The sequence below is a fragment of the Nannospalax galili genome, unplaced genomic scaffold (assembly GCF_000622305.1).
Source record: "Nannospalax galili isolate Female #2095 unplaced genomic scaffold, S.galili_v1.0 scaffold806, whole genome shotgun sequence".
Taxonomy (NCBI): domain Eukaryota; kingdom Metazoa; phylum Chordata; class Mammalia; order Rodentia; family Spalacidae; genus Nannospalax; species Nannospalax galili.
The window spans coordinates 1,449,525-1,474,791 of record NW_008355419.1 but is presented as its reverse complement, the minus strand read 5'-3'; the positions used below and the strand labels follow the sequence as shown (position 1 = coordinate 1,474,791).

Here is a 25,267-nt window from a genome sequence, read left to right as displayed (position 1 = left end):
TCCTGGATTTCAACTCTGGCTACAGAGTCCTGATGCCTTCTACTTGTCCCTAGGAGAAAGCTCAGGCTTCATTCCCAAACACCCCCCTCAGTCCCTCCAAGACAAGTAGAACGGTCCTGTCTGCAGAGAGTAGAGGAATGATGATTATTGCAGGTGGAGGGGGACTCCCATGTGGCCATCCCCCAGAGGCCCAGAGTGGAACCAGCCCTCAGTTCAGCTGTCCAGACACCAGGGTTATCAGTTCATCCAAATGGGGCCCATTTAAGCAGACACAACATTCATGAGGGCTCTGATCCTCAGGTCGCCACCTGGTACCCCCATACCACCCACGGTTAAAATGCTGAAGAAGGTTGATGCCCCGCCCCCACCTGGCTGTGCAGAGGCACTAAGGGCAGCCAAGACTTTCTTGCTTGAGTAGTGTGCACAAACACCACATAGGAGTCATGATCCTCCTGTGCGGAGGATGCTATGGTGCCACTCAGGTCCACATGGGGTGAAAAGAAGGCCCCAAGGGCATCTGCTGGCCCCAGAGCAACCCAGAAATCTGTGAGTGCAGGAATTTCTGGGGGCTTCCTGTGTATCCGGCTCCATGCTGGGCACTTCACAAAAAACCTGGGCTTTCCAAGGTTGCCCAGAGCAATTTCAGGTAGCCTAGAAGGAGTCTCAGCAGATTCAGCACTTAACATCTAGCCCTTTCCAGGTCCAGAGAAATCACTCCTCCAAAGTGACAGGGAACTGGTAACAAGAGCTGGTGATGTTGTCCTAAGAGCCTGGGTTCCTTTCCCACCCTCTACCTGTAGACAAGGCATAAGAAACACCTGTTTGAGAGAGTGTAGTCCACTTTAAAACACGCCCCCCCCGGGGGGGGTGGCCCACACCCCTGGAAGCCGCTGCCTGTTCATTCTAAAGCTCTTTCTGCGCCTGTGGCCTCTGCCAGCCAGCAGTGGGGAGTCGCTAGGAAGGGGGAAGAGAGAGGAGGGGGCCTGCTCCTTCCTGCCCCCCTCCCCACAGCCTGGGAAAAGGCAGCATATTGAGGCGCGGGGCTCTCAGCATCAGGCCCCGGGATGCTAATGAGGGCGAGCGCGTTCCCACAGCCCGGACATTGTGCCGCGCGGCCCACCTGCTCCTCGGGGAGCGACCATTGTGCCCGCGCCAATTCACAGGCAATTTAGCGTGCGCTAATGGGCCGGCGCCTTTGTGCGGCCGGCGCCGTCATTGGCCGCCGAGTGTGGGAACGGCCGCTGCACCCGGGCCCCAGGCGCCGGGCCGCTGCTTGCGCCTATATAGGGCCGGTGCGCGGGACCCCGGACCGCGCCAGCCCGGGGACGCCTGGCCTCGCCCGTTCCGCTCCGCTCGCCCCTCGCCTCCTGCGCGCAGGCATGGCTCCAAGCACCGTGGCGGTGGAGATGCTCAGTCCCAAGGAGAAAAACCGAGTAAGTGCCACCCGCTTGGCGCGCGCCAGCCACCCGGATCCCCCGGCTCCCGGGCCTGGGCCGCGCACCTGATGCCCCTCCTCCCACAGCTGCGCAAGCCGGTAGTGGAGAAGATGCGCCGGGACCGCATCAACAGCAGCATCGAGCAGCTGAAGCTGCTGCTGGAGCAGGAGTTCGCCAGGCACCAGCCCAACTCCAAGCTGGAGAAGGCCGACATCCTGGAAATGGCGGTCAGCTACCTGAAGCACAGCAAAGGTGAGCCTCGCGCGCACCCCTGTGGGTTTCCCGCGGGTGTGGCTCCGGACTCCTCCGCCCCGCTCCCTCCCCGCGCGCCCCCCTCACGCAGCCCGGTCTCCCCGCAGCCTTCGCCGCGGCCACCAGCCCCAAGAGCCTGCACCAGGACTACAGCGAGGGCTACTCGTGGTGCCTGCAGGAGGCTGTGCAGTTCCTGACCCTGCACGCCGCCAGCGACACGCAGATGAAGCTGCTGTACCACTTTCAGCGGCCGCCAGCGCCCGCCGCACCTGCTAAGGAGACCCCCGCACCGGGTGCCGCGCCCCTACCCGCGCGCTCCTCCACCAAGACGGCCGCCACCGCTGCCGCCACTCGCCAACCCGCCTGTGGCCTCTGGCGGCCCTGGTGACCACGCGACCAGGGAGCACCTGGAGCGGACCAGAGGGCCAGCCCGTTCCTCTTGTGTGTAGGGAAGACCTTCCCAGCCTCAGTCCAGCCCCAGGTTGGATGCACCCTTCTCCGGAAGGCTCCCTCCCCAGGCTGGCGGGCCAGCAGGAGGAGGGTCATTCTTAGAGAATGTGTGTGCAGAGTTGTCATTTGGGGATAATCAGGGCCCACTTTCTGCCACGTGTCTGACCCCGTCGGGTTGTTTTGTGTTTGCATTTCAGCAAGTGACTTCTGGGAAGTCCCCGGCCACCCGGGGTTCTATGATATTTGTAGAGTCAGGGGCTGGCTTGCCTGTGCCCCGGCCTGTAGAGGACTTTCTTCAGGGCCCGTTGCTGCTGGGCAAGCACCCCGCAGGCGGGCTGTGCCGTGGGCACACTTGCCTTTTGTGAAGGCGGAACTTTGTGTGTATCCTCATAGGAAAATTCTCAGCCTGCGTGGACATGAGGACCATGGGTCTCTGCCCAAAGGTCCACGTGGACTTGATTGTCTGATGGACGCTCATAGTGGGCTATCTGGGGTGGGTGGGGTCTCCACTATGATCCTTAAAGGATTCTTCTGTGTGGGTGGGTGCATGTGGGCACGATTTTTGTACTTAGAATTTAAGCTCTTTGCCCCGTGGGAGACCACGGATTGCTTTGAAGGCTTCTAATAAAATGTCAAGCCCTTCGCTGTCTGTGCCTCTCATCTGTCCTTGGCAGCCATAGGGGCGGCCCTGCCCTATGATTTGGGTTGGAGCAGAGTGGGCACTCCCATGCTTAGAACCACGGGCGGGGAGAGATGCTTGCCAGTGGCCTCCTGGACACAGGGAGAGAATGGGCGAACGAGAAGTGGGGAAGCAGGGCAGGAGGTACGGAGGGGCCTGCAGAGCTGTTGGCATGGTCACCATGCACATGACTTGGGTGGCTGCCACCACCTTTCACTGGTTCCTGGGGTGGGGGTGGGGGTAGCACAACTACAGGTTGTTTGCTCTGTCCACTGAGAGGAAACTGAGGGCTACAAGTGGATTTCCCAGTGCAGCAGACAGAGGCTTGGCCCGCCAAACCTAAGAAAGTGTTTTCCCAGGCTTCTGCTTTCTTCAGCACTAACTAATCCATAGGGGCCCTCCCTCCCACAGCTGACTGACTGGGGTCAGGGCTGATCCAGGCCACACAGGCCATGAACCGGGTAGGAATGGTCCTTTGCCTCAGAAAGGGCATCTGCTTTAAGGCAAGCTACAGTAGGTTGGTCACGTACTCAGGACCCTAAAACGGCAGCTTCCAGGTGCCCCAAGGACAAAATCCAATGGAGCAAGTAATGGGAAGTAGCTGGGAGCACCCACCATGTTTTCTGAATGACAAGTCACAGATGTGGGCCCAGCCCTGCCCTTGCTTCTTCCCACTGGGCAATTCTCAATGGACTGCCCCCCCCCATCCATCTACTCTGCCACTGGCCACTTGAGGTCCCTGCTGAGCCCTCAGATGTGTGCACCCACAGAGCACCCACTTCAGTCATTTTGTTTCCCATACCACCACAGCACATCAGTGATCAGGGGCGGAGTCTGTGGCCCTTGTGGGTGTCCTTCTGAATACACCAGGCCAGGCACTCCCCACTGTCTATGGCTGGGCTGCTGGGTCACCTCACTCTCAGGAGCAGCCCCGCAGCCCCGCCACCATGGGGCAGGCTCCTCCATCCGGACCAGCGAGTTCACCCCGCTGACAGGCACATGTGAGTCTGCCTCCTCCCTGAATCCTTCCCACATGTGGCTGAGCCTGTGTGGTCCCTCAGCCCTGAGCTCCAAGATCCTGGCAGGCTGCAGAGCCAGATACTAAGTGATGTGATGGACCTCTGGAGGACACGCTGCCTGCTCTCCAGCAGGGGCTCCCGGTGACTGACCTTGGAGCCCTGCCCCCCAACCCGTATCTTTATTCCACTTGGGCTTCCTGGGTTTCCTTCTTGCAGCCCTCCAAAATCTCTCTTCCAGGACTCCAGGGCCCCCATTCCCCGCAAGCAAGTTGCCATTAAAGTGCCATTCAAGTCTGCCAAACTGCATTCATAAGGCCGCCCCCCCCGCCCAATATCTCCTTTCCCACCACCGAGCACTCCTTGAGGGCACAGGGTGCTCAAAACTCCTCCAATTTACATGGACGTTTTAGCACTGAAAGTCCCCTGCCTGTGGGGAACCAGGAAGGTGGGTCACCCTAGCAGAGACCACGCAGTTTTGCAGGGCCGACCTCTTAGCAGGCAGGAACCAGAGCCAGATGGCCTGGACAGCCCGACAGAAGTTAGGGAAAGAACAACATTCTAGATGTTCAGTACAGATACTCCACTTCTGGTCTCCAGGGCCACCAGTCCAGGACTGCCAGGGAAGGCGGCCGTCGGCGGAGGCGGGCGGGGTCTGTGTTCATTAGCATAATTTATGCACACTTGCGTTTAGTAGTAAATTATATGCGCATATATCTGCATGGCTGATGAGGCCGGCCGGGCACTTTCAAAATGGCGGAGCGTGGAGTGAGAGGCGGCGGGAGCGGCGGGGACAGTCTGGACAAGAGCATCACGCTGCCCCCCGACGAAATCTTCCGCAACCTGGAGAACGCCAAGCGCTTCGCCATCGATATAGGTAGCTACGGACCGGACATCGGAGCTGGCGGCCGGAGCAGCGGGCGCGGGTGGACATCGGGGGCGGCGGGAAGGACGAAGGGCGGGGGCGCGCGCGCAGCGCACACAGCCTCACGGGTCGCCACACAGCCTCATGGGACATGTAGTTTCTGCAGCGCCGGGACCCTGACTGGATCGGGCCATCGTACTTCAGTTCCCAGTAGGCGCCGCGCGGACGGAGCGCGGCATTTTGGGATTCGTAGTCTGGGCGGCGAGGGCTCTAAGGACAGGCAGGAGGGGTGGGTGGCATCGGGGGTTCTAGTCTGTTCACACTCCCCGCGATTTGGGGCTGGCCATGGTCCACGGCACAAGCCGTGGGAGTCCCCGCTTCCCGAGCAGTTGACGTAGACTTGGGGCCAGGGCACCCCAGCCGTGCGCAGAGCCCCCGCATGTTCGGTGGCAATGGGGGCCTACACTGCGTCCTCGGGCCGCCCCCTCTTCTGTGCCTGGGAGCTGCTGGCATCAGGGATCGCCCCGGTGTGCAGATGTAGAGACGAAGGCACAGGAGGAGGCTAGCTCTTTCGGGGTCTTCTGGTTAGTTAAGAGCAGAATCAGGCGGGGCGCATCTCCGCTGCGCTGCCTGGGCCGGGGGGCTTTGCACCCATCTGCTACAGGGGTTTTGCCCACGTGCCTCTTGATGCTAGTGGGGTCAGTGAGGCCTCGCTGACTTGTGAGCATCCTCTTGAATGAATTAGTGTGCGGCTGGCTCCTTCTGGCCTCCTTCGAAAGCCTGGATCGTTAAGAGACAGTTGCAGAGCCTCTTTACTTCTGGGATGTTGAACGTAGTCTGCTCCCGTGCATTTGGGTGCCTCTCCTACCAGAGGAGTAGGGAGTGGATGATCCTACTTTGTTATGGGCTCTAGGTGCGGTGGTAGGTGAGCATACACCCGTGCATGTATTCATTTGAGGAACATGGAAGAGAGCTTGGGGACTGGCTGGGTGTTGAGCTGGAGTGGTGAGCTTGCACCAGAGGGGACTGTCCACAACCAGACCTTTCCAAGGGCCCTGAGGCAGCTGGCCCCAGGCTCCTAAGACCTTCATGGCAGGATTAGTTCTGTGCCTTGTCCTGTGTTCTTACACTCCTTTAGTGGGAAGAAAATTTAATGTAATATGAAAGGCAATTGAAATTGACTGCATAACATCTGGCAGTTGGGAAAACAGGGCTTACCTTGGATAATCTCGTGGATCCCACAGATGGTGAACTGTGGTGGGGGCTGTCCTTGAACTGAAGGTCCTGAGTCCCAGCCTGCTCCCTGGGGCTAGGCCCAGGGCACCTTGACAGAAGGACACTGTAGGGGTAATTTCAGTGTTGTTTCCTCTCTCTGAAAGCTTCCACCAGCCTGGGTCCTGTGTCTGAGCTTAGAAGGACATGATTTTGTTTATGAGGACAAACCTTCTGTTGCTGCAGCTAATGGGAGGTCACAACCTGGGATGGGAGTTCCCAGCCCAGGTATCCACAAGCCAACATGCTGTCAGCAGCATTGTTTAAAAATGGGCTTCTCTTGTTTGCTCTTCCTTCTCCAAGTCTTTGGATCCAGGAAACCTCAGCTGTTCTCCGTTCTTGATGAACCCTTTCATTTCTTGGATGGAGACAGTAATGTCAGCAGTTCTCCGTTCTTGATGAACCCTTTCATTTCTTGGATGGAGACAGTAATGTCAACTGGGTTGATTCACCTCTTTGCAAGACTAGGGTCATTTTGTTAATCAAAATATACTGGGGAGGTAGATCAGTTGGTAGCCTGCTTACCGAACATACATGAAGCCTTGGATTTTAGTCCCCAGCACCACATAAAAACTGGATGTGGTGGTGCATGCCTGTGATACCAACGCTGGGGAGGTGGAGCCAGGTGGATCAAGGTCATCCTTGCCTACATAGTAAACTCAGGGCTAATTTGTGCTACATAAGACCATGTCCAAATAATAGTAATAATCCACTGTACTGGAAGCTTTAATATGACTTTAGGTTTCTGCAGGCTGTGTATGTGTGTGTCCCTACCTCTGCCTTCTAAGTGCTGGGATTAAAGATGTGTGCCACCATGCCCAGCTCCTATAGTACTTTTCAATGAGCCCCTCAAAGTACATCTTCATCTACATGTACAGTGTGCTTTTCAGGAAAACAGTGCATCCTCAGAGGTGAGTCTGACCAAGCATTTAGAATCAGACAAGCCTGGAGACAGGCCAGGATTGGGGGTAGGAAAGAAGGTTCAGGCAGCTTAGGACCATGGCCACATGGTGTCATGGCTCATGATACCTTCACTGAACCAAACATGGGCCTGACCTTGCCCTGACTAAGTAAGGCTGCAGAAGGGTCAGATGTGCTTGGACAGGTCAGGCTGTGAAGTGATTTCATTTTTGCTGGATGGGCAAGCTCTGGCCTGCAGGCACTCTGGTGTTCCTGAAGGTATGTTGAGTATCTGCTCAGACATAGTCCCCTGGTATTTTTCTCACAAAACCAACACTTGGAAATAATGTAGTCTTCTTAGTCCTCTACTAAGAGGTGTGTGTGTATGCCTCACTTTATCTGTCCCCTGAGAAGTTTGGTCTGGTGAAATCACTCGGGGGTGCTGAGCTTTCCATTTTTCCCACGTGTCCTCTGCGGTCCTTTGAATCTGTGATCACAGCTATAGACCTTCCAGTGCCTTTTCTGCCTGCAGGTTGGCTAGGGCTTGTCCTTGGCAGTGCCTTCTCTCACACTGGACAGCTTTCCCTGGAGTATGGCTCAGGCGGACAGCTGAGACACAGTGTCTGATTGTGTGCAGTATGCCAGGAGTGACAGGGCCCTCCCTGTAAGGCTATCCAGAGTCTGGCCCCTTGGAGGCCTCTGACTTCCTTTGGCCGCTGCTGAGGCTTAGGCTGCTCTTTCAGCTTAGAGGATCCTGAAGTCTGGGAGCTGCTGTCTTACCCTGGTCCCTGAAAATCCTACCTGCTGCCCCCATGCATCTCAAAGATCCTCTCTTACCTGCCCCCATTTGTTAAGATGGGAGGTCAAATGTGGTTGGGCCGGTTTATGACTTTGGGTCACTGTCAAGATCGGAGCTTGAGGGACTGGAGAGATGGCTTAGAGGTAAGAGCACTGGCTGCTCTTGTAGAGGACCAGGGTTCGGTTCCCAGCACCTACATAGCAGCTAACAACCATGTGTAACTCCAGTTCCAGGGACCACTGTATACCACAGTTGCCTTACCTACCCTCTGTTCCTCAGCCCTCTATTTATTTTTATTTTTTGTTGTGAGACAGACCCTCTCCCTGCTGGCCTTGAACTTAGTCTGTAGCCCAGGTAAGATTTGAACTTGTGACTCTCCTGCCTCCACCTTTGACTCTGAGTAGCTGGAATTACAGGCCTGCACTACTAGGCCTGGCTCTGAAACTCCCCTGCCCCAATCCCCCCAGAGCGTGTGTCATACATGAGTGGCATATGGAGGTCAGAGGACAGACAGCCTCAGGTGGTGTTCCTCGGCTCCTCTCACCTTCCCTCTCTCACTGGCTGGAGCATCAAGTCAACTAGGCTAGCCATTCAGGCCAGTGAGCCCCAAGAATCGGCCTGCTCCTCCCACCTTGACTTCCTGAGATGGCAGCTTTTTACGTGAGTTCTGGGAATCTGACCCAGCTCCTCATGCTTGCAAAGCAGGCACTGTTATCAACTGAGCTGTCTCCCAAGCCCTTGAAAACTGAGTTTTCTTAAAGAAATAGCAAATAGCCGAGTGCACCTGGAGGCAGGATGGCTCCCATTTCTGCTTGAGGGCTTCATGGGTGTTGAGGGAAAAAAACCTTGAAGTCAAGTTAGTTGAGAGCCAGACTGGAGAGATGGCTCAGCGGTTAAGAGCACTGGCTGTTCTTGCGGAGGACCTGGGTTTGATTCCCAGCACCCACATGGCAGCTAACAGCTGTCTGCAACTACAGTTCCAAGGGATCTGACTCCCTCTTCTGGCTTCTGCAGGTATTGCATGACATGGGTGCACTTATACATGTAGGCAGAATACTTATACATAAAAGTTAAAAACTGAAAAATTGGGGCTGGAGAGATGGATCAGAGGTTAAGAACACTGGTCGTTCTTGCAGAAGACCCAGGTTCAAATCCTAGCACCCACATGGCAGCTAACAACTGTCTGTAACTCCAGTTCCAGGGGATCCGACAGTCTCCTCTGTCCATGGGCATTGCACAACACAGGTGCACTTGACCTGCATGCAGGCAATACATGTATACACATAAAATAAAAATAATAAAATAAAAACTGAAAAAAAAATTAAAAATAATAATAAGCTGCCAGTTGTGGTGCATGCCAGTAGGATATGATAAAGAAGCAGAGGCAGGAGGCTATGAGTTCGAGGCTAGCCTGGGCTACACATTGGGGCTGGAGAGACGGCTCAGCGGTTGAGAGCACTGACTGCTCTTGCAGAGGACCGGGGTTCAATTCCATGGGTGCTCTCACATACATGCAGGCAATACACTCATACACATAAAAATAATAAATATTATTAATAATAAGAAGCTGGGTGTGGTGGCACACACCTTTACTCCCAGCACTATGGAGGCAGAGGCAGATGGATCTCTGTGAGTTCAAGGCCAGCCTGGTCTACATAGCAGGTTCCAGGCCAGCTGGGGCTACAGAGAGACCCTGTCTCAAAAAGACCAAAAATAATAAGGATGATGATGATAATTAGTTAAGCACCTGAGGGGAAGCAAACCCAGTAAAGAGAAGGTGCCTCAGCATGACAGGTCATGTCTGCTCCTCTCTTTAGTGCCTATGGGGATTTTTTTTTTTTTTTGGTCTTTTTGAGATAGGGTCTCCCTGTAGCCCAAGCTGGCCTGGAACTCCCTATGTAGACCAGGCTGGCCTTGAACTCACAGAGCTCTGCCTGCGTCTGCCTCCCAAGTGCTGGGACTAAAGGCGTGTGCCACCACACCCAGCGGGGGTCTTAGGTTCACATAGCAGTAAGCACCTTGTCCACAGACTGCAGTCCTCAAGAAGAATCTGTTTGCTGAAGCACTGGACTGACCCCCCCACCCCACCCCCTGCCTCCCAGAGCTCACTGGAGGAGGACCTTCAGGTCTCCTTTATCCTATTTTGAATTTTGCCTGGTCTGTTCTTGTAGGTGGGTCACTGACCAAGTTGGCGTACTATTCCACGGTACAGCACAAAGTGGCCAAAGTGCGGTCTTTTGACCACCCAGGAAAGGTGAGCCTCACTGAGACAGGCGTCCAGGGCCTGGGTGGAGGCGGGACAGGACAGCTGCCACCCTGCGGCCTTGGACTTGGCTCTGCCACCTTTATTTGCTGTCCCTCTTCTGTTCACATATGTAGACAACACCCTTGCCCTGGAAGTGTCTAGTGTTCATCATCTTCCCTAGCTCACAGTGTAAACCTTCCTGCCCATTGTAGGAATACCTCCCTGCCCCTGCTCCTTGGGAAGTGTCCTTCTCAAGGGTCTCGGGCCTCCAGGCCTTTTCCCTCCAGCCACTGACTCTGCCTTGGCCCAAATGGACATCAAGTCTTCTGCACATCATAGTTGAGCAAATGCCATTAGGGTGGTGGGGTCAGGTATTTAGGGCCCTGTGGTTCCTCACCTCTCAGAGACTCCCCAACTTTCCAGGACACAGAACAAGATCATGAGCCACCCTATGAAATCTCAGTTCAGGAGGAAATCACGGCCCGCCTGCACTTCATCAAGTTTGAGAACAGCTACATGGAAGCCTGCCTGGATTTCATTAGAGACCACCTGGTCAACACTGAGACCAAGGTTATCCAGGCCACAGGGGGTGGGGCCTACAAGTTTAAAGACCTCATCGAGGAGAAGCTTCGTCTGAAGTGAGTGGGGACTCCCCTGTAACACCCGTGGTGTGGTATGGTGTGTGGTGTGGTGTGGTGTGATGTGGTGTGGTGTGAGGACCATCTGTACATCTCATGGTACTGTGTGGGTGCTGCCTTATTGGCAGACCTGTCAGAAGGGAAGCTGGGACTAGGCCATGTAGGAGGCACGTCTACGTGGTGGACCTTGTGAGCACAGGCTGGCTGCTGTGTGCCGGCTCCTGGCAGGGGCATGCAGTTGGTCTCTGAGGCTGGGACTGCTCCATATTGCTGGGTTCCTTCGATTACAGGGTGGACAAAGAGGATGTGATGACCTGCTTGATCAAGGGGTGCAACTTCGTGTTGAAGAATATACCACATGAGGCCTTCATGTACCAGAAAGACTCCGACCCAGAGTTCCGGTTTCAGACAAATCACCCCAACATCTTCCCCTACCTTCTGGTCAACATTGGCTCTGGAGTCTCCATCGTGAAGGTGAGTCTCTGCTCCACAGGACAGTGGGCAGATGACTGGACGCCTGCTGGCCACATGAGTGCTTTGTGTCACAGCCCTCGCTGGACACAGACCTGACACTTCACAGAGCTGTTACGTTGAGCCCACAGAGCCATTGTTGGCATAACACTTGGGTGCCTCCACCAGTGTCAGTGCCACCCAGGGTCTGCTTGGGAGAATGTGGCGACATCTCTTGGGGAGGGGCAGGAACAGCCCTGACCACAGCACCCTGGTAGCCTATGTGACCTGCAGCCTGCAGCCTGACACACCTGCCCCACTTTGACCCAGGTGGAGACAGAGGACCGGTTCGAATGGATTGGTGGAAGCTCCATTGGAGGTGGCACCTTCTGGGGGCTTGGGGCTCTGCTCACCAAGACAAAGGTACCCTGCATGGAGCTTGTGTTCCCAGGCCTCTGTTCTGACTCTAGTGACAGGGTCTTAGGTCCCCCCCGACCAAGCTGTTTGTACTCCAAAGGATGGATATTCTGAGCTGCCAGAGCTCTGCCAGTTCAGTGGTCTAGCGTCCAGCTTGCTAGTCCCTCCCCTGGTCCCACATGCTGAGGGAGGGCCACTCACTTCTGACCTGACTGGCTCCCCTTTGGAACTTGGTGTCTAGGGTTGTGAGGATCTCCTAGCTGCTGGGGACCTCACTGCCCTGCCCTGCCCTGCTTGGTCCCCACAGAAGTTCGATGAACTGCTACAGCTGGCCTCCAAAGGCCGGCATGCCAACGTGGACATGCTGGTGCAGGATGTCTATGGTGGGGCTCACCAGACCCTGGGACTGAGCGGCAATCTCATTGCAAGCAGCTTCGGGAAGTCAGCCACTGCCGACAGAGGTACCTGCCAGGATCTGCCCCTTACAGAGGGTGTCATAGTGACCCAGGCATGGCCAGCCTTAGTGCCCAGGCCCTACTCTGCCCATCAGTGTGGACAGGTCTCGGGTGCCCCCTGAAGTTGTTCTTGATGTACCTAGGACCCACCCTCACTGCAGCCTGCTCAGGCTTATTAGAATTAACCAGATAATTTCCACGGACTTTGTTTCTGAGAAAATGCAAATTAGGAGAATCAGTTCGGATATTTTTTCATCTTGTAAACAGCCTAAGTCTCCGCCACACTCCATAGCCCACACTCCCCAGCTGTCTGTCACTTGGTGACACTGGCCTCACACTCAGGTCTCTGTTTTCCTTTCCCTCTCCAGAGTTCTCCAAAGAAGACATGGCCAAGAGCCTGCTACACATGATCAGCAACGACATTGGGCAGCTCGCCTGTCTCTACGCCAAGCTCCACGGCTTAGACAGGGTCTACTTTGGGGGCTTCTTCATCCGGGGCCACCCTGTGACCATGCGCACCATCACCTACAGCATTAACTTCTTCTCCAAGGTGACTGCGGTCCATCTCCTGTCCCCAGGCACTTCTGTGGGCTCAGCTCATCCCAGGGGTTCCGACATACCCCTTAATATCTCCAGAAACATGCCAGCTAGAACTCATTCTATACCAAAGGGGTGCCATGTGTGAGGTTCTAGGACAGGGTACCATAACAGTCCCTTGCAGCCAGGCACCCCAGAAGGGCAAGTCTCTATAAGGCCCTATGACCCCCCCACCCAGACCTTCCTGTCATCTCAACCTTCCTCCTGCCTAGCTTGGCATTCCGTGCATCGACTATGAGCTTCTTACCATGAAGGGCAATCGGACTGTCCAGTGACATGAGCCTTATACGGGTCTGGGGTGTCTGGGTCTGCCCAGAGCTACAGATTGGCATGTGGCATTGGGTGGTCTGTGCTCCAGGGAGCCTGGCACAGTTGGGCTTCCTTCTGGTTCCTCAGCCAGCAGTCCACCCCCTGGCACATAGGTGCCGTCTGTTGGCAGGGGATCAGGCAGCCTTTCAGAGGTTGGTGCACTGGCGTGGTTGGTCCAGAGCAGTACTGACTAGACACTTGACCAGTTACCTGTGGGCTCGGCCGGGACAGGGTGAAGTCCAGGCGCTGTTCCTGAGACACGAAGGCTACCTGGGAGCCATCGGGGCGTTTTTAAAAGGCGCCGAGCAAGACAGTGAGTAGAGGGTCCCTGCACTGAGCAGCGGCAGGCCATGCAGGGAGTGGCCTTGTGCCCCTGGTTGGGGCATCTGGTGGCAGGGTGGGGGTGGAGTGTGGGGCATGGGACGAGGAAGCTACAGAAAGGGGGTGATCCCTCAGTGTTTATTAGACAAATGATTTTATCCCTTTTCCTCCTCTACTTTCCCCTTCGAATCAAGGGCGAGGCTGACACGGTGACCAGCTTCTCGTTTTTCCAGATCCTAACCAGTACAGCTGGGGTGAGAACTACGCGGGCAGCTCCGGGCTGATGAGCACGTCGCCCGAGCTGTACCCGACACAGCGGGCGAGAAGCGGCACAGTGAGTAGCAGGCCCTGTGGGAGCAGCCTGCCCAGCCTTCTGCAGGGGCCTCTCACCACAGACTGGTTTCATGTGGATGGAGAGTTGGACTTGAGGTCAGGAGGCAGCAAGACATCGAGGCTGCATTTGGGAGCCTGGGAGTGCCCTGAAGCCCCCATGCACAGAACGCTGGCTGGGAAGGCTGTGGCAGTATGGGTGGCCTTACAGCAGAAACAGAGAGTAGACCGAAGTCCCAGAAGCACCCAAAGGCCTTCGTTCCGAGCCAGCTGCCAATAGTTTGATGTCATTTGGGAAGTCTGCTCTCCCCAGAAGGTTCTAGACCCATTCCTGAAGTCCCCATGTGGGATGAGGTCCACTATGACTGTGCTTTGGACTTACCCGGCCTGAGGTGGGCTGAGCATTATAGAGCTGGTAGGTGAGGGGACACTAGCATGTTCCCAGTTAGAGCTCTCTCTGGGGTCGCCTGCCAGGCACAGGCAGACCACATGTCCATTGTGGCAGAGTTGCCATTTTACCAGCTGTTTGGCCATCTGATGGTGTGTCCCAGTTGGCACAGAGCTTTTATAACTCAGAAACTGCACATCTGGAGAAGAGCAGTTGGCGTAATGATTAGAGGCAAGAGGCCAGTGACCATCCTCAGGACAAGGTTGTCAGCACTGTAGTGGAAAACATCCTTTCACTGTGGGTGCAGCATCCATTGGTATGAGCCCAGGCCTTCACAGTAGCACTGGCCAAGGCAGACCTCTGGAGAGTGGCTCTATGTGTGCCACATCCCCCCACACACCGCCTGCCCAACTTGCCCACTGTACACTTGTCTGTCTGTAGACCAGGTCAGGCCCAGCTAGAAATGGGCTAACCCTCTTCCTACCTCGGTTTCTGGTTGAATGGCTGCTCTAATGCCTGCTGCATGGATTCTAAAAGGAGGGAGACAAGCTGTCCTCTCCTTACCGAAGGGTGGCTTGTGCTCCCTCAGGACAGCATGGTAGGGTGGCACGTATGGAGCTCTGTTCACACCTGGCATCTCAGGACCTGCATCACCTCTGCCAGGAAGACCAACAGAGACCTTAGTGATGAGATGTGCCGAGTAGGAAAGCTGGTAATGGGTTAACTAGTGGTAAGAGGCCTTCCTGTACAGAGAGCAGTGGGGCTGGGTGCTGGCGGTAGTTAGAACTAGTGGTGAATGCAGGACACCTCATGGCTCTCTTGTCAGTTTGAAAATTGCCTGAGCCTTTTTGCTGACCTTGCCACGCAGACATGTTCCCAAGTTTTACAGTCATTTGTTCCCTATGGCCCTCTCTGTCCAAGCAATCATTGTTACCCAGAGTTCACAGCAAGTCATGGCAGCTGAAATGCTCCTGACTGAGAAGGTCTCAGGTCCAGGGCTGTGACTTGGCTGATAGTCAGTTGAGGCCAGAGAGAGGCAGCCTTGGAGCAGAGGTAACTCTTGGGCTCTGCTGTGTCCCTTGATAGTTCCTCCGGGCAACTGCTCGGCATAGACAGCACACGGCTCACCTCAGCCATGTGCACACACTGATTTAGCTCCTTCCAACTTAAAATAAAAAGTGTCAGTGGGGTGAGCAATGGTTCCAGAAACACTCATGGGCTTGGCACCTGTGGCTAATGGGGTGTGTGTGCTTGCTGAAGTGGCTTGTCTTCTGCGGGTGCAGCTCAGGGCCAGCATACGAGGAAGAGCCTGTAGCAAGTGCTTCATAGACAGAGCACGTCAGCTGTGGACGGGAGGATGGGGCAGTGGCCAGAGGATGTGCCAGCTGGAAGAGGTCTCCCGGAGCTCACAGTTGAGCCAAGACTGAGGGTCAAAGGGCTGTTGGACACTTGGCACTGCCAGTCTTCAGCACTGAGCAGCAGGAACAGGGCCTATTGAAGACCAGAGATGCAGCTGGGGATGTGAGGGTTGGGTGTGAAAGGAAATAGCATGAGCTGAGCTCAGGAGCCACACATTGCTATAGAAGTGAGGGTGACCCAAGGGGTGGTGATGCAGGGAGAGGGTTACAGCAGATCTGAAGCCTATAGGAGGAGGAAGTCCAAGAAGTCCGGCCAGTGGCTTCAGAAAGGCCCAGAGACACAGAGGGTGGGAGTTCTTCCATTCTAGTTGGAAACCAGAGCAGGGTGCACCATCTTCTGACTGTGACGTGTCTGCTGCCTCTTTGTTCTCCCAGTTTGACCTGCTAGAGATGGACCGGCTAGAGAGGCCCCTGGTCAACCTGCCTCTCCTTCTGGACCCGTCCTCCTATGTGCCCGACACAGTAGACCTCACTGATGACGCCTTGGCCCGCCAGTACTGGCTCACGTGCTTCGAGGAGGCCCTGGATGGGGTGAGGTCAAGACACAGAAGCCCTCTGTGGTTTGGCCTTTTGGCCTTTTGACCTTTTTTATTTTGTAAGGTCTTACTCCATAGCACAGGCTGTACTGAAACTCACTATGTAGCCCAACCTGGCCTCAAACTCATGGTCCTCCTACCTCTGTGCTTTGTGCTAGGGTTACAGGGGTATGCCACCAAGCCAGGCCCCTGTTCTGCTTTTATGATGCATGTGGCTTTATGGGACCCTTACCGTGCGTTTTTTCATTACTGTATCAAGGCTAGTGTCCTTAAAAGCTGAAACACTAAGTCAGGAGGGCTGTCACCATGGCTGCCACAGCACAGTGGTTCTAGCTGTGGGAATGTGCTCCACACAGCTGAGCCAAGCTCCACCAGACCCTGCCTACCCTCAGGCTGTGGTTGCCTGTAGGGACCTGCCCAGGGCAGGGCAGGGCTCATCCAACCCTCCCTGCTGTTGGCAGGTGGTGAAACGGGCTGTGGCCAGCCAGCCAGAATCCACAGACGCAGCCGAGAGGGCAGAGAAGTTCCGGCAGAAGTACTGGAGCAAGCTGCAGACGTTGCGGCACCAGCCCTTGTGAGTGCCGTGACCCAGACCAGTCCCTGCCTATGGGTTGAGGAAGGGGTTCCACATTGGTGTGGGGACCCTGTATGGCCTGGTGGGAAGAAAGTCCAGATGGTCTGATCTCCGGGCCATTCTTGGGACTGTATACAGGGTCTCACTGGCCTCTCCTGAACTCTGTGAGGCCTGTCTTCTCAGCCACACTCCGTCCTGGTTCTATCCCCAGTGCTTATGGGACACTGACTGTGCGCAGCCTGTTGGACACAAGAGAACACTGTCTGAACGAGTTCAACTTCCCAGACCCATACTCCAAGGTAAGCCCTTCAGGGGACCGGCAAGTACAGTGCAGAGGGATAGGCAGCATCCTGTCCTGCCCAGACCTACAGAGGCCTGGTGGCAACTCTGAGCCCACACTGTCTGCTTCTCAGTGGACAACTCTACTCAGGAACTGCAGTGCAGCCACAGTGGCCCCATGGGGGACCAAGTGACCAACTGGACCAGTAAGAATATGGGCACGCAGGGACACAGACACAAGGGTCTAGGTAGGCATACCAAGAGGCGTAGCAGCCTGCTCTAGATTTGGCAAGAAGGGGGAGGGTACTGGCCCCACACAAGGAGAGCCAGACTCCTGTGTCAGTGCTCTGCAGACCCTCTGGCTGTGGGCTGTGGGCTGTGGGCTGTGGGCTGTGGGCTCTTTCTGTCCTGCTGTTAAGGGCCAGCATCTTGCCCCTTCCTCACCTAACTAGCTCTAGAGACAGAAAGGTCAGGGGTGATGAGGTCAGGTCAGTGGCACCTGTCGGGGCATATCCTTTACCCTCCTGACCCTGTTCAATATTGGAGACCAAATGAGGACTACTCCGAACCAGATGAGTAAGCTGGTATACCCGGTGAGCCCACCCTGAGTATGGCACCATGGCACTGTGGAAGAGTGTGATCTGACTGCCCCTTCCCCTTAGTGGTGGTGGTGGGCAGCACCATCTTCAGCAAGTCCCCCTGCTTTCCTGCCCTGCAGAGACCTAGAGGCTGCATGGAGTCCGGGGTGAGCTCCAGCCTCCGGGGTGAGCACCGTTCACACAGATTTGCCACTCATGTCTGTCTCCCCCATACACAGGTGAAGCAGAAAGAAAACGGCCTTGCACTGAAGTGCTTTCAAGGTGTGACACGCTCCCTGGACTCACTCGAATGGGAAGAGCGGCAGCTGGCCCTGGTGAAGGGGCTTCTGGCCGGGAATGTCTTTGACTGGGGCGCCAAGGCCGTGTCCGAGTAGGTGTCCAGGGCCTGCACACCTGGCCCCTTTTCTCTCCCTCTAAGGTGGCTTAGAACCAGTGTGTTCTGTGGCTGAAGTGTGCCATCCTGCCATCTGGCTGTCCAGACGCAACACAACCTGGGCTGGCCCTACTTTGACGGGCTGAGAGAGAGTCCGTGGTCACAGGCCCTATGCTGCTGGGTTTTCTGGGCAGGCACATCGTAGCAAAGTGAATTTGAGTGTTAGGGCTGACATTTGCAGGGTTAAAATTCAGGTTCATGGTTACCATGGACAGCAGGGATTGACCATTGACAGTACCTAGTGTCTTGCATAATAAAGGTGCTTTGCAAAAGCATTAGCACCTGCTGAACATGGGATGACTGTTTCTGAGAATCAACAAGGGTCTTCTCCCAGGGCGACTGCCAAGTAAACCTTTTCCAGGGTAATTGGTCCTAGGCCTGCCCCTCATTGGGTGACAGCACTATGTAACAGGTCCCTCAGGGCTTCAGTGTGGAAGGCGGGAAAACTCTAGCTCCCCCTAGTGTCGCACAAGTCTCCTTGACTGGTGTGGGTTCACAGACATTGAAGAGGTCGGCCACCCCTTTGAGAAGCAGACCCCAGTGTGTGGTGCGATGCTGCCCACGGCTGCCAGCCACAGAGCTGTCCTCTGCTCTGAGCCTGTCCGAGCTCTTCACTCAAGCTTGAGAAGCTTGCCCGTCTACAGCGGGCTCTGCTTTAAGCTGTAGTGCCGCTGCCAGTCCGGATCAGCACGTTTGTGTAGCTGGGAGACAGTTCGCTGCGTTCATGAGGGCTGGAAGTTTGGTGTATCTTTTTAACTTTCTCTTCTCTGCAGTGTCCTTGAATCGGACCCCCAGTTTGGGTTTGAAGAAGCAAAGAAGAAGTTACAAGGTATGGACACCAGCGGTGCTGGGTTCCTGGTGGGGGTCGCCGGTGTCGGGGTTGGCTCTGCAGGAGAGGCTGGGCAGCAGGTCAGGGGTAGGGTGTGCTCCGCCTGGTGCTGCTCAGCTGTGAGCTCAGGGAGCAGGAGCGCCCACCCCTTGTAAGACACGCTATAAGGCTCTGCTCGACTCCCCTGACTGGAGTTCCTGTCTCCTCACAGAGCGGCCCTGGCTTGTGGATTCCTACAGCAAGTGGCTCCAGAGGTTAAAGGTACGTGAGGTGCCTCTGCCTCTGGCCCTGGGGGATGGAACATAGGGTTTGGACCCAGCCCGGGAGGGTGGCCACCAAAGGCAGTGGGCCGTTATGAGGGGGCCCAGGAGCCTGGAACCCAGGTATAGCTACAGCCCACCTCTTAGGGCTCACAAGCCCCGGATAAGAATCTAATGTCAGAAGTCCCCATTCCTAGGCTGAGGTACAACCTATTGAAAGAACTGCGTGGTGTGCATGAGGCCCTGGGTTCCATTCCCTGCACCACAGGAAAAAAGCACCCCCACTCCCTGCCTGACATCCTGCCAACCACTAGTTTGATCACCTGGTCTTGAGACAAACATCCGTGGGGATTGCCATGCTGGAGGAAGTAGGCACAGGTTCCCGTAGATGCCCCTGTCACCAGTGCCTGCCGTCCTCTGAGACCCCGTGCCTGGACCCAGCCCCTGTGGGGGGCGTGGAGTGGGGTGTGAAGAGCTTGGCTGCACCTGTTCCCAACGGAACGTCCTGGTTTTGTCTTACAGGGGCCCCCTCATAAATGTGCCTTAATTTTCGCAGATAACAGTGGAGTAGACGTCATTTTGGGAGTCTTCCCCTTTGTCAGGGAGCTACTCTTTAGAGGGACGGAGGTGAGTGAAGGGCTGTGTGGGTGGGACCCTTTCCCTGGGCTTCTCCACTCTTGGCGGGGTTGGCGCTGCCATGGGCTCCTGGCAGATCAGAGCGCCTACATTTGTGGCAGGTAGGTATGGGCCAGGCCAGGGAACACCCAGACCTGTTGGGTGTGGACAGTAGCTCGGGCCTGGCTCTCTGCTTGTTTCCTGGAAAGGCATTTACCAGGGACTTGGGAACGGATGAGAGGCTATCCTGACCCAGGAGGTGACGGGATGGAATAGTGTGCTCTGAGTGCAGCCCTGCCACCCTTTGAAGCCACAGAGCCGAGATTGCTTGGGGTCCTGCTGCCCAGCAATTGGCTGCTGTGTGGAACCTGCCAGGGACAGCCATAGTGAGCTGTGACCATGTGGGCAACAGCCGGGGGTCTAAGAGCTGCTGCCTCCCTGCAGGTTATCCTGGCGTGCAACTCGGGCCCCGCCCTGAACGATGTGACCTACAGTGAGTCCCTCATCGTGGCGGAGCGCATCGCAGCCATGGACCCCATCATTCAGTAGGTGCTGGCTGCCCATGCTGAGTCAGGTGGGAGGTGGGCTTAGGTGGTAGGAGATGTGCAAAGAAGGGTTCCTTCCCAGGAGGCCCTCCTAGGCTCTGACCCCCCTAGTTTTCCACAGCTCAGCACTCCAAGAAGAGAGGCTGCTGCTGGTACAGACGGGCTCCAGCTCTCCTTGCCTTGATCTCAGGTAACTCGGCTTTCCTTCCTCCCTCTCTGCCCTGACCACAGACCTGAGTGGCCACTTGTCTGTTGCCCTCCCTTAGGGCAGATGAGCAACTGACCGAGGCCCCAGACCTTGGGACAAGCCCCTGTGGTGACCGGTTCTGCTGTGTCACACCCGTCAGCAGTTACCCTCAGTACTTTCTCTCTTTCTTTGCAAATTTATTTGTTGTGTGTGATGCTTACAGATGCCATGGTGCATGTGTGGAGGTCAGAGGACAACTTGCAGGAGTTGGTTCTCTCCTTCCTCCATGAGGGTTTCAGGGCTCAAATGTAAGTCATCAGACTTGGCCGCAAGTGCCTTTACCTGCTGAGCCATCTTGCTGGCCCCTTCAGTTTTTTTCTGCTAAGAGTTGCACTGTACTTTGCAGAGGTGTCAGTAATCCAGGAGGGAGTCAGGGGAGACCAGGAGAGACTTGAAATGGAGCTCCCTGGCCAATGGAGAGGTGGCCACTGCTGGGGAGGGCAGGCTTGGGTGGACATGCCTCAGTACCGAAGACGACTAGGGTGTTCCCCATGTACTTGCTGGCCACCACCTCCAAAGGAGCAGGGTTGGCGTCCACCTAGGTGTCCTCGCCAAGTCTCACTGCTGCCTTCCTCCCTGAAGCCGCTTGGACAAGGGGCTGGCCGTGCTGGTGCGGGAGCGCAGTGCAGACCTGGTAGTCATCGAGGGAATGGGTCGTGCCATCCACACCAATTACCACGCGTTGCTGTGCTGCGAGAGCCTCAAGCTGGCGGTGGTCAAGAATGCCTGGCTGGCTGAGCGGCTGGGCGGCCGGTTGTTCAGTGTCATCTTCAAGTATGAGGTTCCCACCAAGTGAGGCAGCCACTCTTCAGACCCATCTGCCCATCCCCCGTCAGGAATGTGATTTTACTGCAACGAAGAACCCGTGTTCACACCAGAGTATTTATAATGTGCTTCTGTGACTGACGGCGTGTGCACCTGGGCCAGCCAACCCAGCATCTGTTGTACGTGACACTTGTGTTGGGATGTATTTAACTGTTAAATAATCTTTTATATATATATACGTATATATATATAAATATATAAATACATACTCACTCGTCTGGTGGGACACAGTGCCTGGCACAGCAGATCACCCAGAGGCCAGATCTGCTTTGATTGTGCTGCTGGGAGGGTGGAGCATATCTCACCTGACCCCACATCACCTCTTGAACCTCTGAGCACCAGGCACTTCTGGTCCTTTCCCATCCTGACCTAGGGTCTCAGTGTTTCACATTCCCACCTCCCTGACCCAGAAGGAACAACACCGGCTTCAAGAGCCTGTTGAGAGGAAGCTGCATTGGAGGACCCTTGAGGACTCTTGGAGGAGCCGGGCAGAGCCCAGCAGCCTGTGTAGGTTTTGGCATGGTGGTTCTTGAGATGAGACCAGTCCTCAGGGCTCGACACCTCAGAGTGCTGTGAGATGCCAAGGTGCTCAAGGCCCCTTTGTTCTTCCTCCCAGAAGTAGGCATGTGACCATGTTCAGTCATGCACTGAGGGCTTGTGGTAGAGCCATGCTGGTGGGGCACAGGGTGGGGCTCCTACTCACTGGACAGGTGGGAGTCCTGAGCTGTAGTTCCAGTGGTGTGGGGGGGGGGGGGGGGGGGGCAACGACTGGGACAACCAGCTCTACTGCGTCCCCCGAAGTGGAAAGATACAAGGGTCAGACCAGCTGGTGCAACCAGCTCCTGCCTTTCATGGTGGTGGCTGCTCTGTCTTTCTCTAGTTGTCCCCTAAAACTGCCAGCAACCTGGGTAAAGCTATATGATGGGGCCTACAACTAGGGCCGGAGTCTTCCAGACTGCCCTCTCCCCTTTTCCCTGCCTGGGGGCCAGAGTTTGCTGCCCACCAGTGCTCAGTACCCATCTCTGGCCCTGCCTAGTATTTCTGTGGCCTGTCCTTTGGGGTTCCTTCCTGATTTGTGTGCTGGTATACCTCCCCCTCCCCCCAATCCCAGCCAGTATATGGTGGCTGTGCACTAACCCCAAAGCCACAGCTTTTCTGACAGAACCCAAGGCCCAGCCCTCTTGCAGATAGTCTCTAGAGGGCAGCAGGTACCACACCTGTCACATCCTGGGGCTGGACCTGCGGTGGGCAGTCTCCGAGTCCAGGCCCACCTTCCCCACTGCTTCCAACTCAGCCGGAGAGACAGACAGTCACGTTTGTACCCCTAGCTTAAGCTGGCTACAGGTCCGCCCTGAGGGTCATGATGGCTCCGGGTCTCTGCTCCAGCTGGACCCTCAGGAGGAGGGGAGAGAGGGCTCTCAGCACAGGTTGTAGAGTGCCTAGCACACCTTCCTGAGGACTTGCCAGTGTTCCTGCTTCAGCTACCTTTCCCATGGGGAAGGACTCAACCTATAGCCAAGTACTCTTCACATCCCACAAGCACCCCCAGCCTGTGACCTCCATCCCTTTCCCAGCCAGAGCAGAAAATCTCCCATTCCTGGAGCCACAGGCCTCAGCACTGTGGACTGGCCTGGGATGCTATCGCTGCCTTGGGCTCCTGCAGCCCTGCTCTGCATATGGACCCCATCCTACTGTAAGACCTTGGTCACCAACCTAGTGCAGTGGTTCCTCAGGCTAAGCCCTCTCCGTGGCCTCAGGTTGTCAGTTCACCCTCCACCCACCTCTGTTCAGGCTACCGTACTCCCTTGAAAAGGTACCAAAGGTTAAGGAAGCAAGAGGTCCAGCCAGGCTCATCCAGAGGGTCCACAGGATACAATACCAGCAGGCACCCACCCTGGCCTTCCCAAGTGTAAACAGCCGGCACTGGCCCTGCTTATGGTGGGGGGACATGACAGCAGTGTAATCTTCCCCAGAGGCCCCCCGCTGACACCCCAGCCTCTGCCCTGTGCCCACCATCCAAGGGTCCCTATCCCAGAGGAATGCTTTCCCTGGTGGGGTCAGGCGGAGTTGCCTCAGTCAACAGCAGGTTGGATGGTCCCGGGAGAAGCCAAGCTGATGGTGCCAGGCCTCCCTGGGCCCCAGAGTGGGTCTCACTGGCCCCTACTGGTGGAAGATGGGCAGCCGCAGCCCCGGCACAGCCCTGTGGCCTGGCTAGCACCAGTTTTCAGGGAAGGAACAGGCCTGCAACCACTTGCTGGGAGGGTGCAGGAACACAACACCCCACAGTCTTTGGGGGGGCTGGAGCATGCGCCCTTGTGAAGTGGACTACCTAGGCTCACTCTGGACCTCGGTCCTCTCTGCCCTCTAGGGATGGACCTGGGGCGGCAGCAGGAAGTGGCCCGGAAGGATGAGGGAGTAGGTGAGTCCACACAGAGCAGGCCTGATGGGTTTATTAGTGTTCCCGAGTTACAGTCACTGGGTGGTTTGTTTGGAACAAGCCAGATGCACAATGGAGTGGGGGACAGAGACAAACCTCCCAGCAGGTGTGGGCAGGTCACAGGCATTCTGGGCTACAGGTGCACAGCAGGTGGGGGAACACGCAGCACACATTGCAGGGCCAGACATCAGAGAGAACAGTGGGAAAGGGCTCTGAATCATTCTAATGATGTGTATGTTTTGCTTCTAAAAAGTTAAATATCTCTATGTATATATCTTAAAATGTGGAAACTGCCCAACAGGACAGGTGGACAGGGCTATCTGTCCATCTCTCCCCAGGAGCAGGGACGAGGACGGCCAAGGCTGAGGGGGAGGCTACTGGGTGCTCCAGACAATGGGTGGGGCACAGCAGCTTTGCGGACCCAGTGGCTCCATTTCCTGAGCAAAAGGTGGGCCGAGGCTGCTCCTTTGAGCAGCCACAGGGAATGTGGCCAGCTCATCGCATTGGGTGGGGTCGGAACCTGAGCAGCTGCCGGCCATCAGCACCACACACCTGCTCAGGGGCTCCCTTGGAGGGTGCTGGCACATCCACACATCCTTCGTGGCCCACAGAACAGGTACCCTCAGGGATGCCCCGCTCCTCTTCCGGGGGACCCCTGGGATCCAGGCCCCGCAGCCGCTGCTGCCGTTCCTGAGCCTGGCGAGCCCGGCTGGCAATGGCGCGCACTCGGCTCTGGCTGCGGGAGGAGGAGCGCCTCAGGAAACTGGGGCCCCCCACAGCCCCATCCCCTGCCGGACCTAGGCTGGTGGGTGATGTGATGTCCCCGGCCTGTTGGAAGCCGGTGAGCCAGCGAAGCTGCTCTGTCAGGGCATCCCGCTGCGACCCTGGCCCCAGCCCCTGCTGCACTGCACCCAGGGGACCCAGGCCACACCTCAGGCTGCCGGAGCTGCCCTCAAAGCTGGGGGCAAAGTCATCGGCTGTTAGGTCCCCCAGGCTCTTGGACTTGGCAGACACTGGACAGTCCTGCAGGCCCACCAAGGTGAGGCGGTGCCAGGGTGGCCTGGAGTGGAGGCTGGGCAGTCTTGGAGCCAGAGGCCGGGGCCGAAGCTCATCAGATGTGGGAGGCAGCCCACCTGCTGCCCGTAGGTTGGGGTTCGATTTGCTCTTGGTCACAGGAGGCAGGTCAGGGGGGGCAGCTGAGGTCGAGCAGGGCCGTGGGTGCAGGCGTCCAAGAGAGACCCCAGCTAGGCTCTCGCGGCTTCGGCCAAGGCCCAGGCTGGGCAAGGAGAGGTCGATGACAGTGTCACTGGATGACATGCTGGAGGACGAGGACACACTGTCACGGTGGCTGCCAGGCTCCAACCGTTGCCATAACCTGTCACCGCCTGTGGCATCTGAGTATACTGCAGGGGTTGGGGAGGGCCCAGCCAGGGGCCGCCATGTACCCAAATGCTCTGAAGGCACCTGGCCCTCGCTCTTGGCCCTTCTGACCACTGGCAGGTGGCCCAGGGCCCGGGAGTGGCCCTTGCTGTCCATCTGGCTGCCAGACGTCCCCCCATGTGACCCACTGGGGATCCCACCATTGTGGGGCTTTGGGGGTGGGTCTTCATTGTCCCTGTGGCCCCCAATCCTGGGCTGGAGGGGTCCAAAAGCTCCCAAAGATGTCCTCTGAGGGATGGTCACTTTGGCTCCAGGTTCAGCAGGGCACTGAGGCCTTTCCCAAGAGGGACCTGTGGGGACGGCTGCCTGAGGTGGGAGGCCAGGGCCCAGGGCCGGCTCCTCAGCAATGGGTTCCAGACTGCACAGGGGGGAGATGGGCCGCTGCAAGGGGAAGAGGCGGGTATCTGGGGG

At 56.5% G+C, this 25,267-nt stretch overlaps 3 protein-coding genes across 8 annotated transcripts in view; 2 read left to right on the top strand and 1 right to left on the bottom strand.

Moving 5' to 3' along the window:
- The first annotated feature begins 1,316 nt into the window (after positions 1-1,316).
- Hes5 (hes family bHLH transcription factor 5) lies at positions 1,317-2,782 on the top strand. The gene is made up of 3 exons (XM_008852652.1): positions 1,317-1,433; positions 1,523-1,688; positions 1,796-2,782. The coding sequence occupies exons 1-3, from the start codon at positions 1,380-1,382 to the stop codon at positions 2,074-2,076; spliced, it is 501 nt and encodes a 166-aa protein (XP_008850874.1). The 5' UTR covers positions 1,317-1,379; the 3' UTR covers positions 2,077-2,782.
- Positions 2,783-4,544: 1,762 nt separating this feature from the next.
- On the top strand, positions 4,545-21,187 carry Pank4 (pantothenate kinase 4). 2 transcript variants are annotated; one of them, XM_008852651.2, is made up of 19 exons: positions 4,545-4,710; positions 9,841-9,923; positions 10,338-10,552; positions 10,843-11,026; positions 11,333-11,425; positions 11,727-11,880; positions 12,243-12,424; positions 13,012-13,093; positions 13,335-13,435; positions 15,613-15,768; positions 16,235-16,347; positions 16,559-16,646; positions 17,444-17,595; positions 18,432-18,487; positions 18,699-18,748; positions 19,270-19,374; positions 19,807-19,907; positions 20,029-20,097; positions 20,737-21,187. In XM_008852651.2, exons 1-19 carry the CDS (start codon positions 4,587-4,589, stop codon positions 20,948-20,950), a joined length of 2,322 nt encoding a protein of 773 aa, XP_008850873.1. In that variant the 5' UTR covers positions 4,545-4,586; the 3' UTR covers positions 20,951-21,187. The 2 variants fall into 2 exon arrangements, 1 of the variants encoding a protein (XP_008850873.1); XR_001872902.2 differs by lacking the exons at positions 20,029-20,097; positions 20,737-21,187 and having other exon boundaries at positions 4,573-4,710; positions 19,304-19,374.
- Positions 21,188-23,411: 2,224 nt separating this feature from the next.
- Plch2 (phospholipase C eta 2) overlaps positions 23,412-25,267 on the bottom strand; it is a 62,885-nt gene continuing 61,029 nt past the window's right edge. For 3 of the 5 annotated variants that reach the window (XM_008852645.2, XM_008852644.1, XM_008852646.3), the window contains exon 22: positions 23,412-25,260. In XM_008852645.2, coding sequence (XP_008850867.1) covers positions 23,912-25,260 — 1,349 coding nt within the window. In that variant the 3' untranslated portion in view covers positions 23,412-23,911. The remainder of the gene's footprint in view (positions 25,261-25,267) is intronic. The other 2 variants (XM_008852649.1, XM_008852650.1) reach the window with 1 other exon arrangement.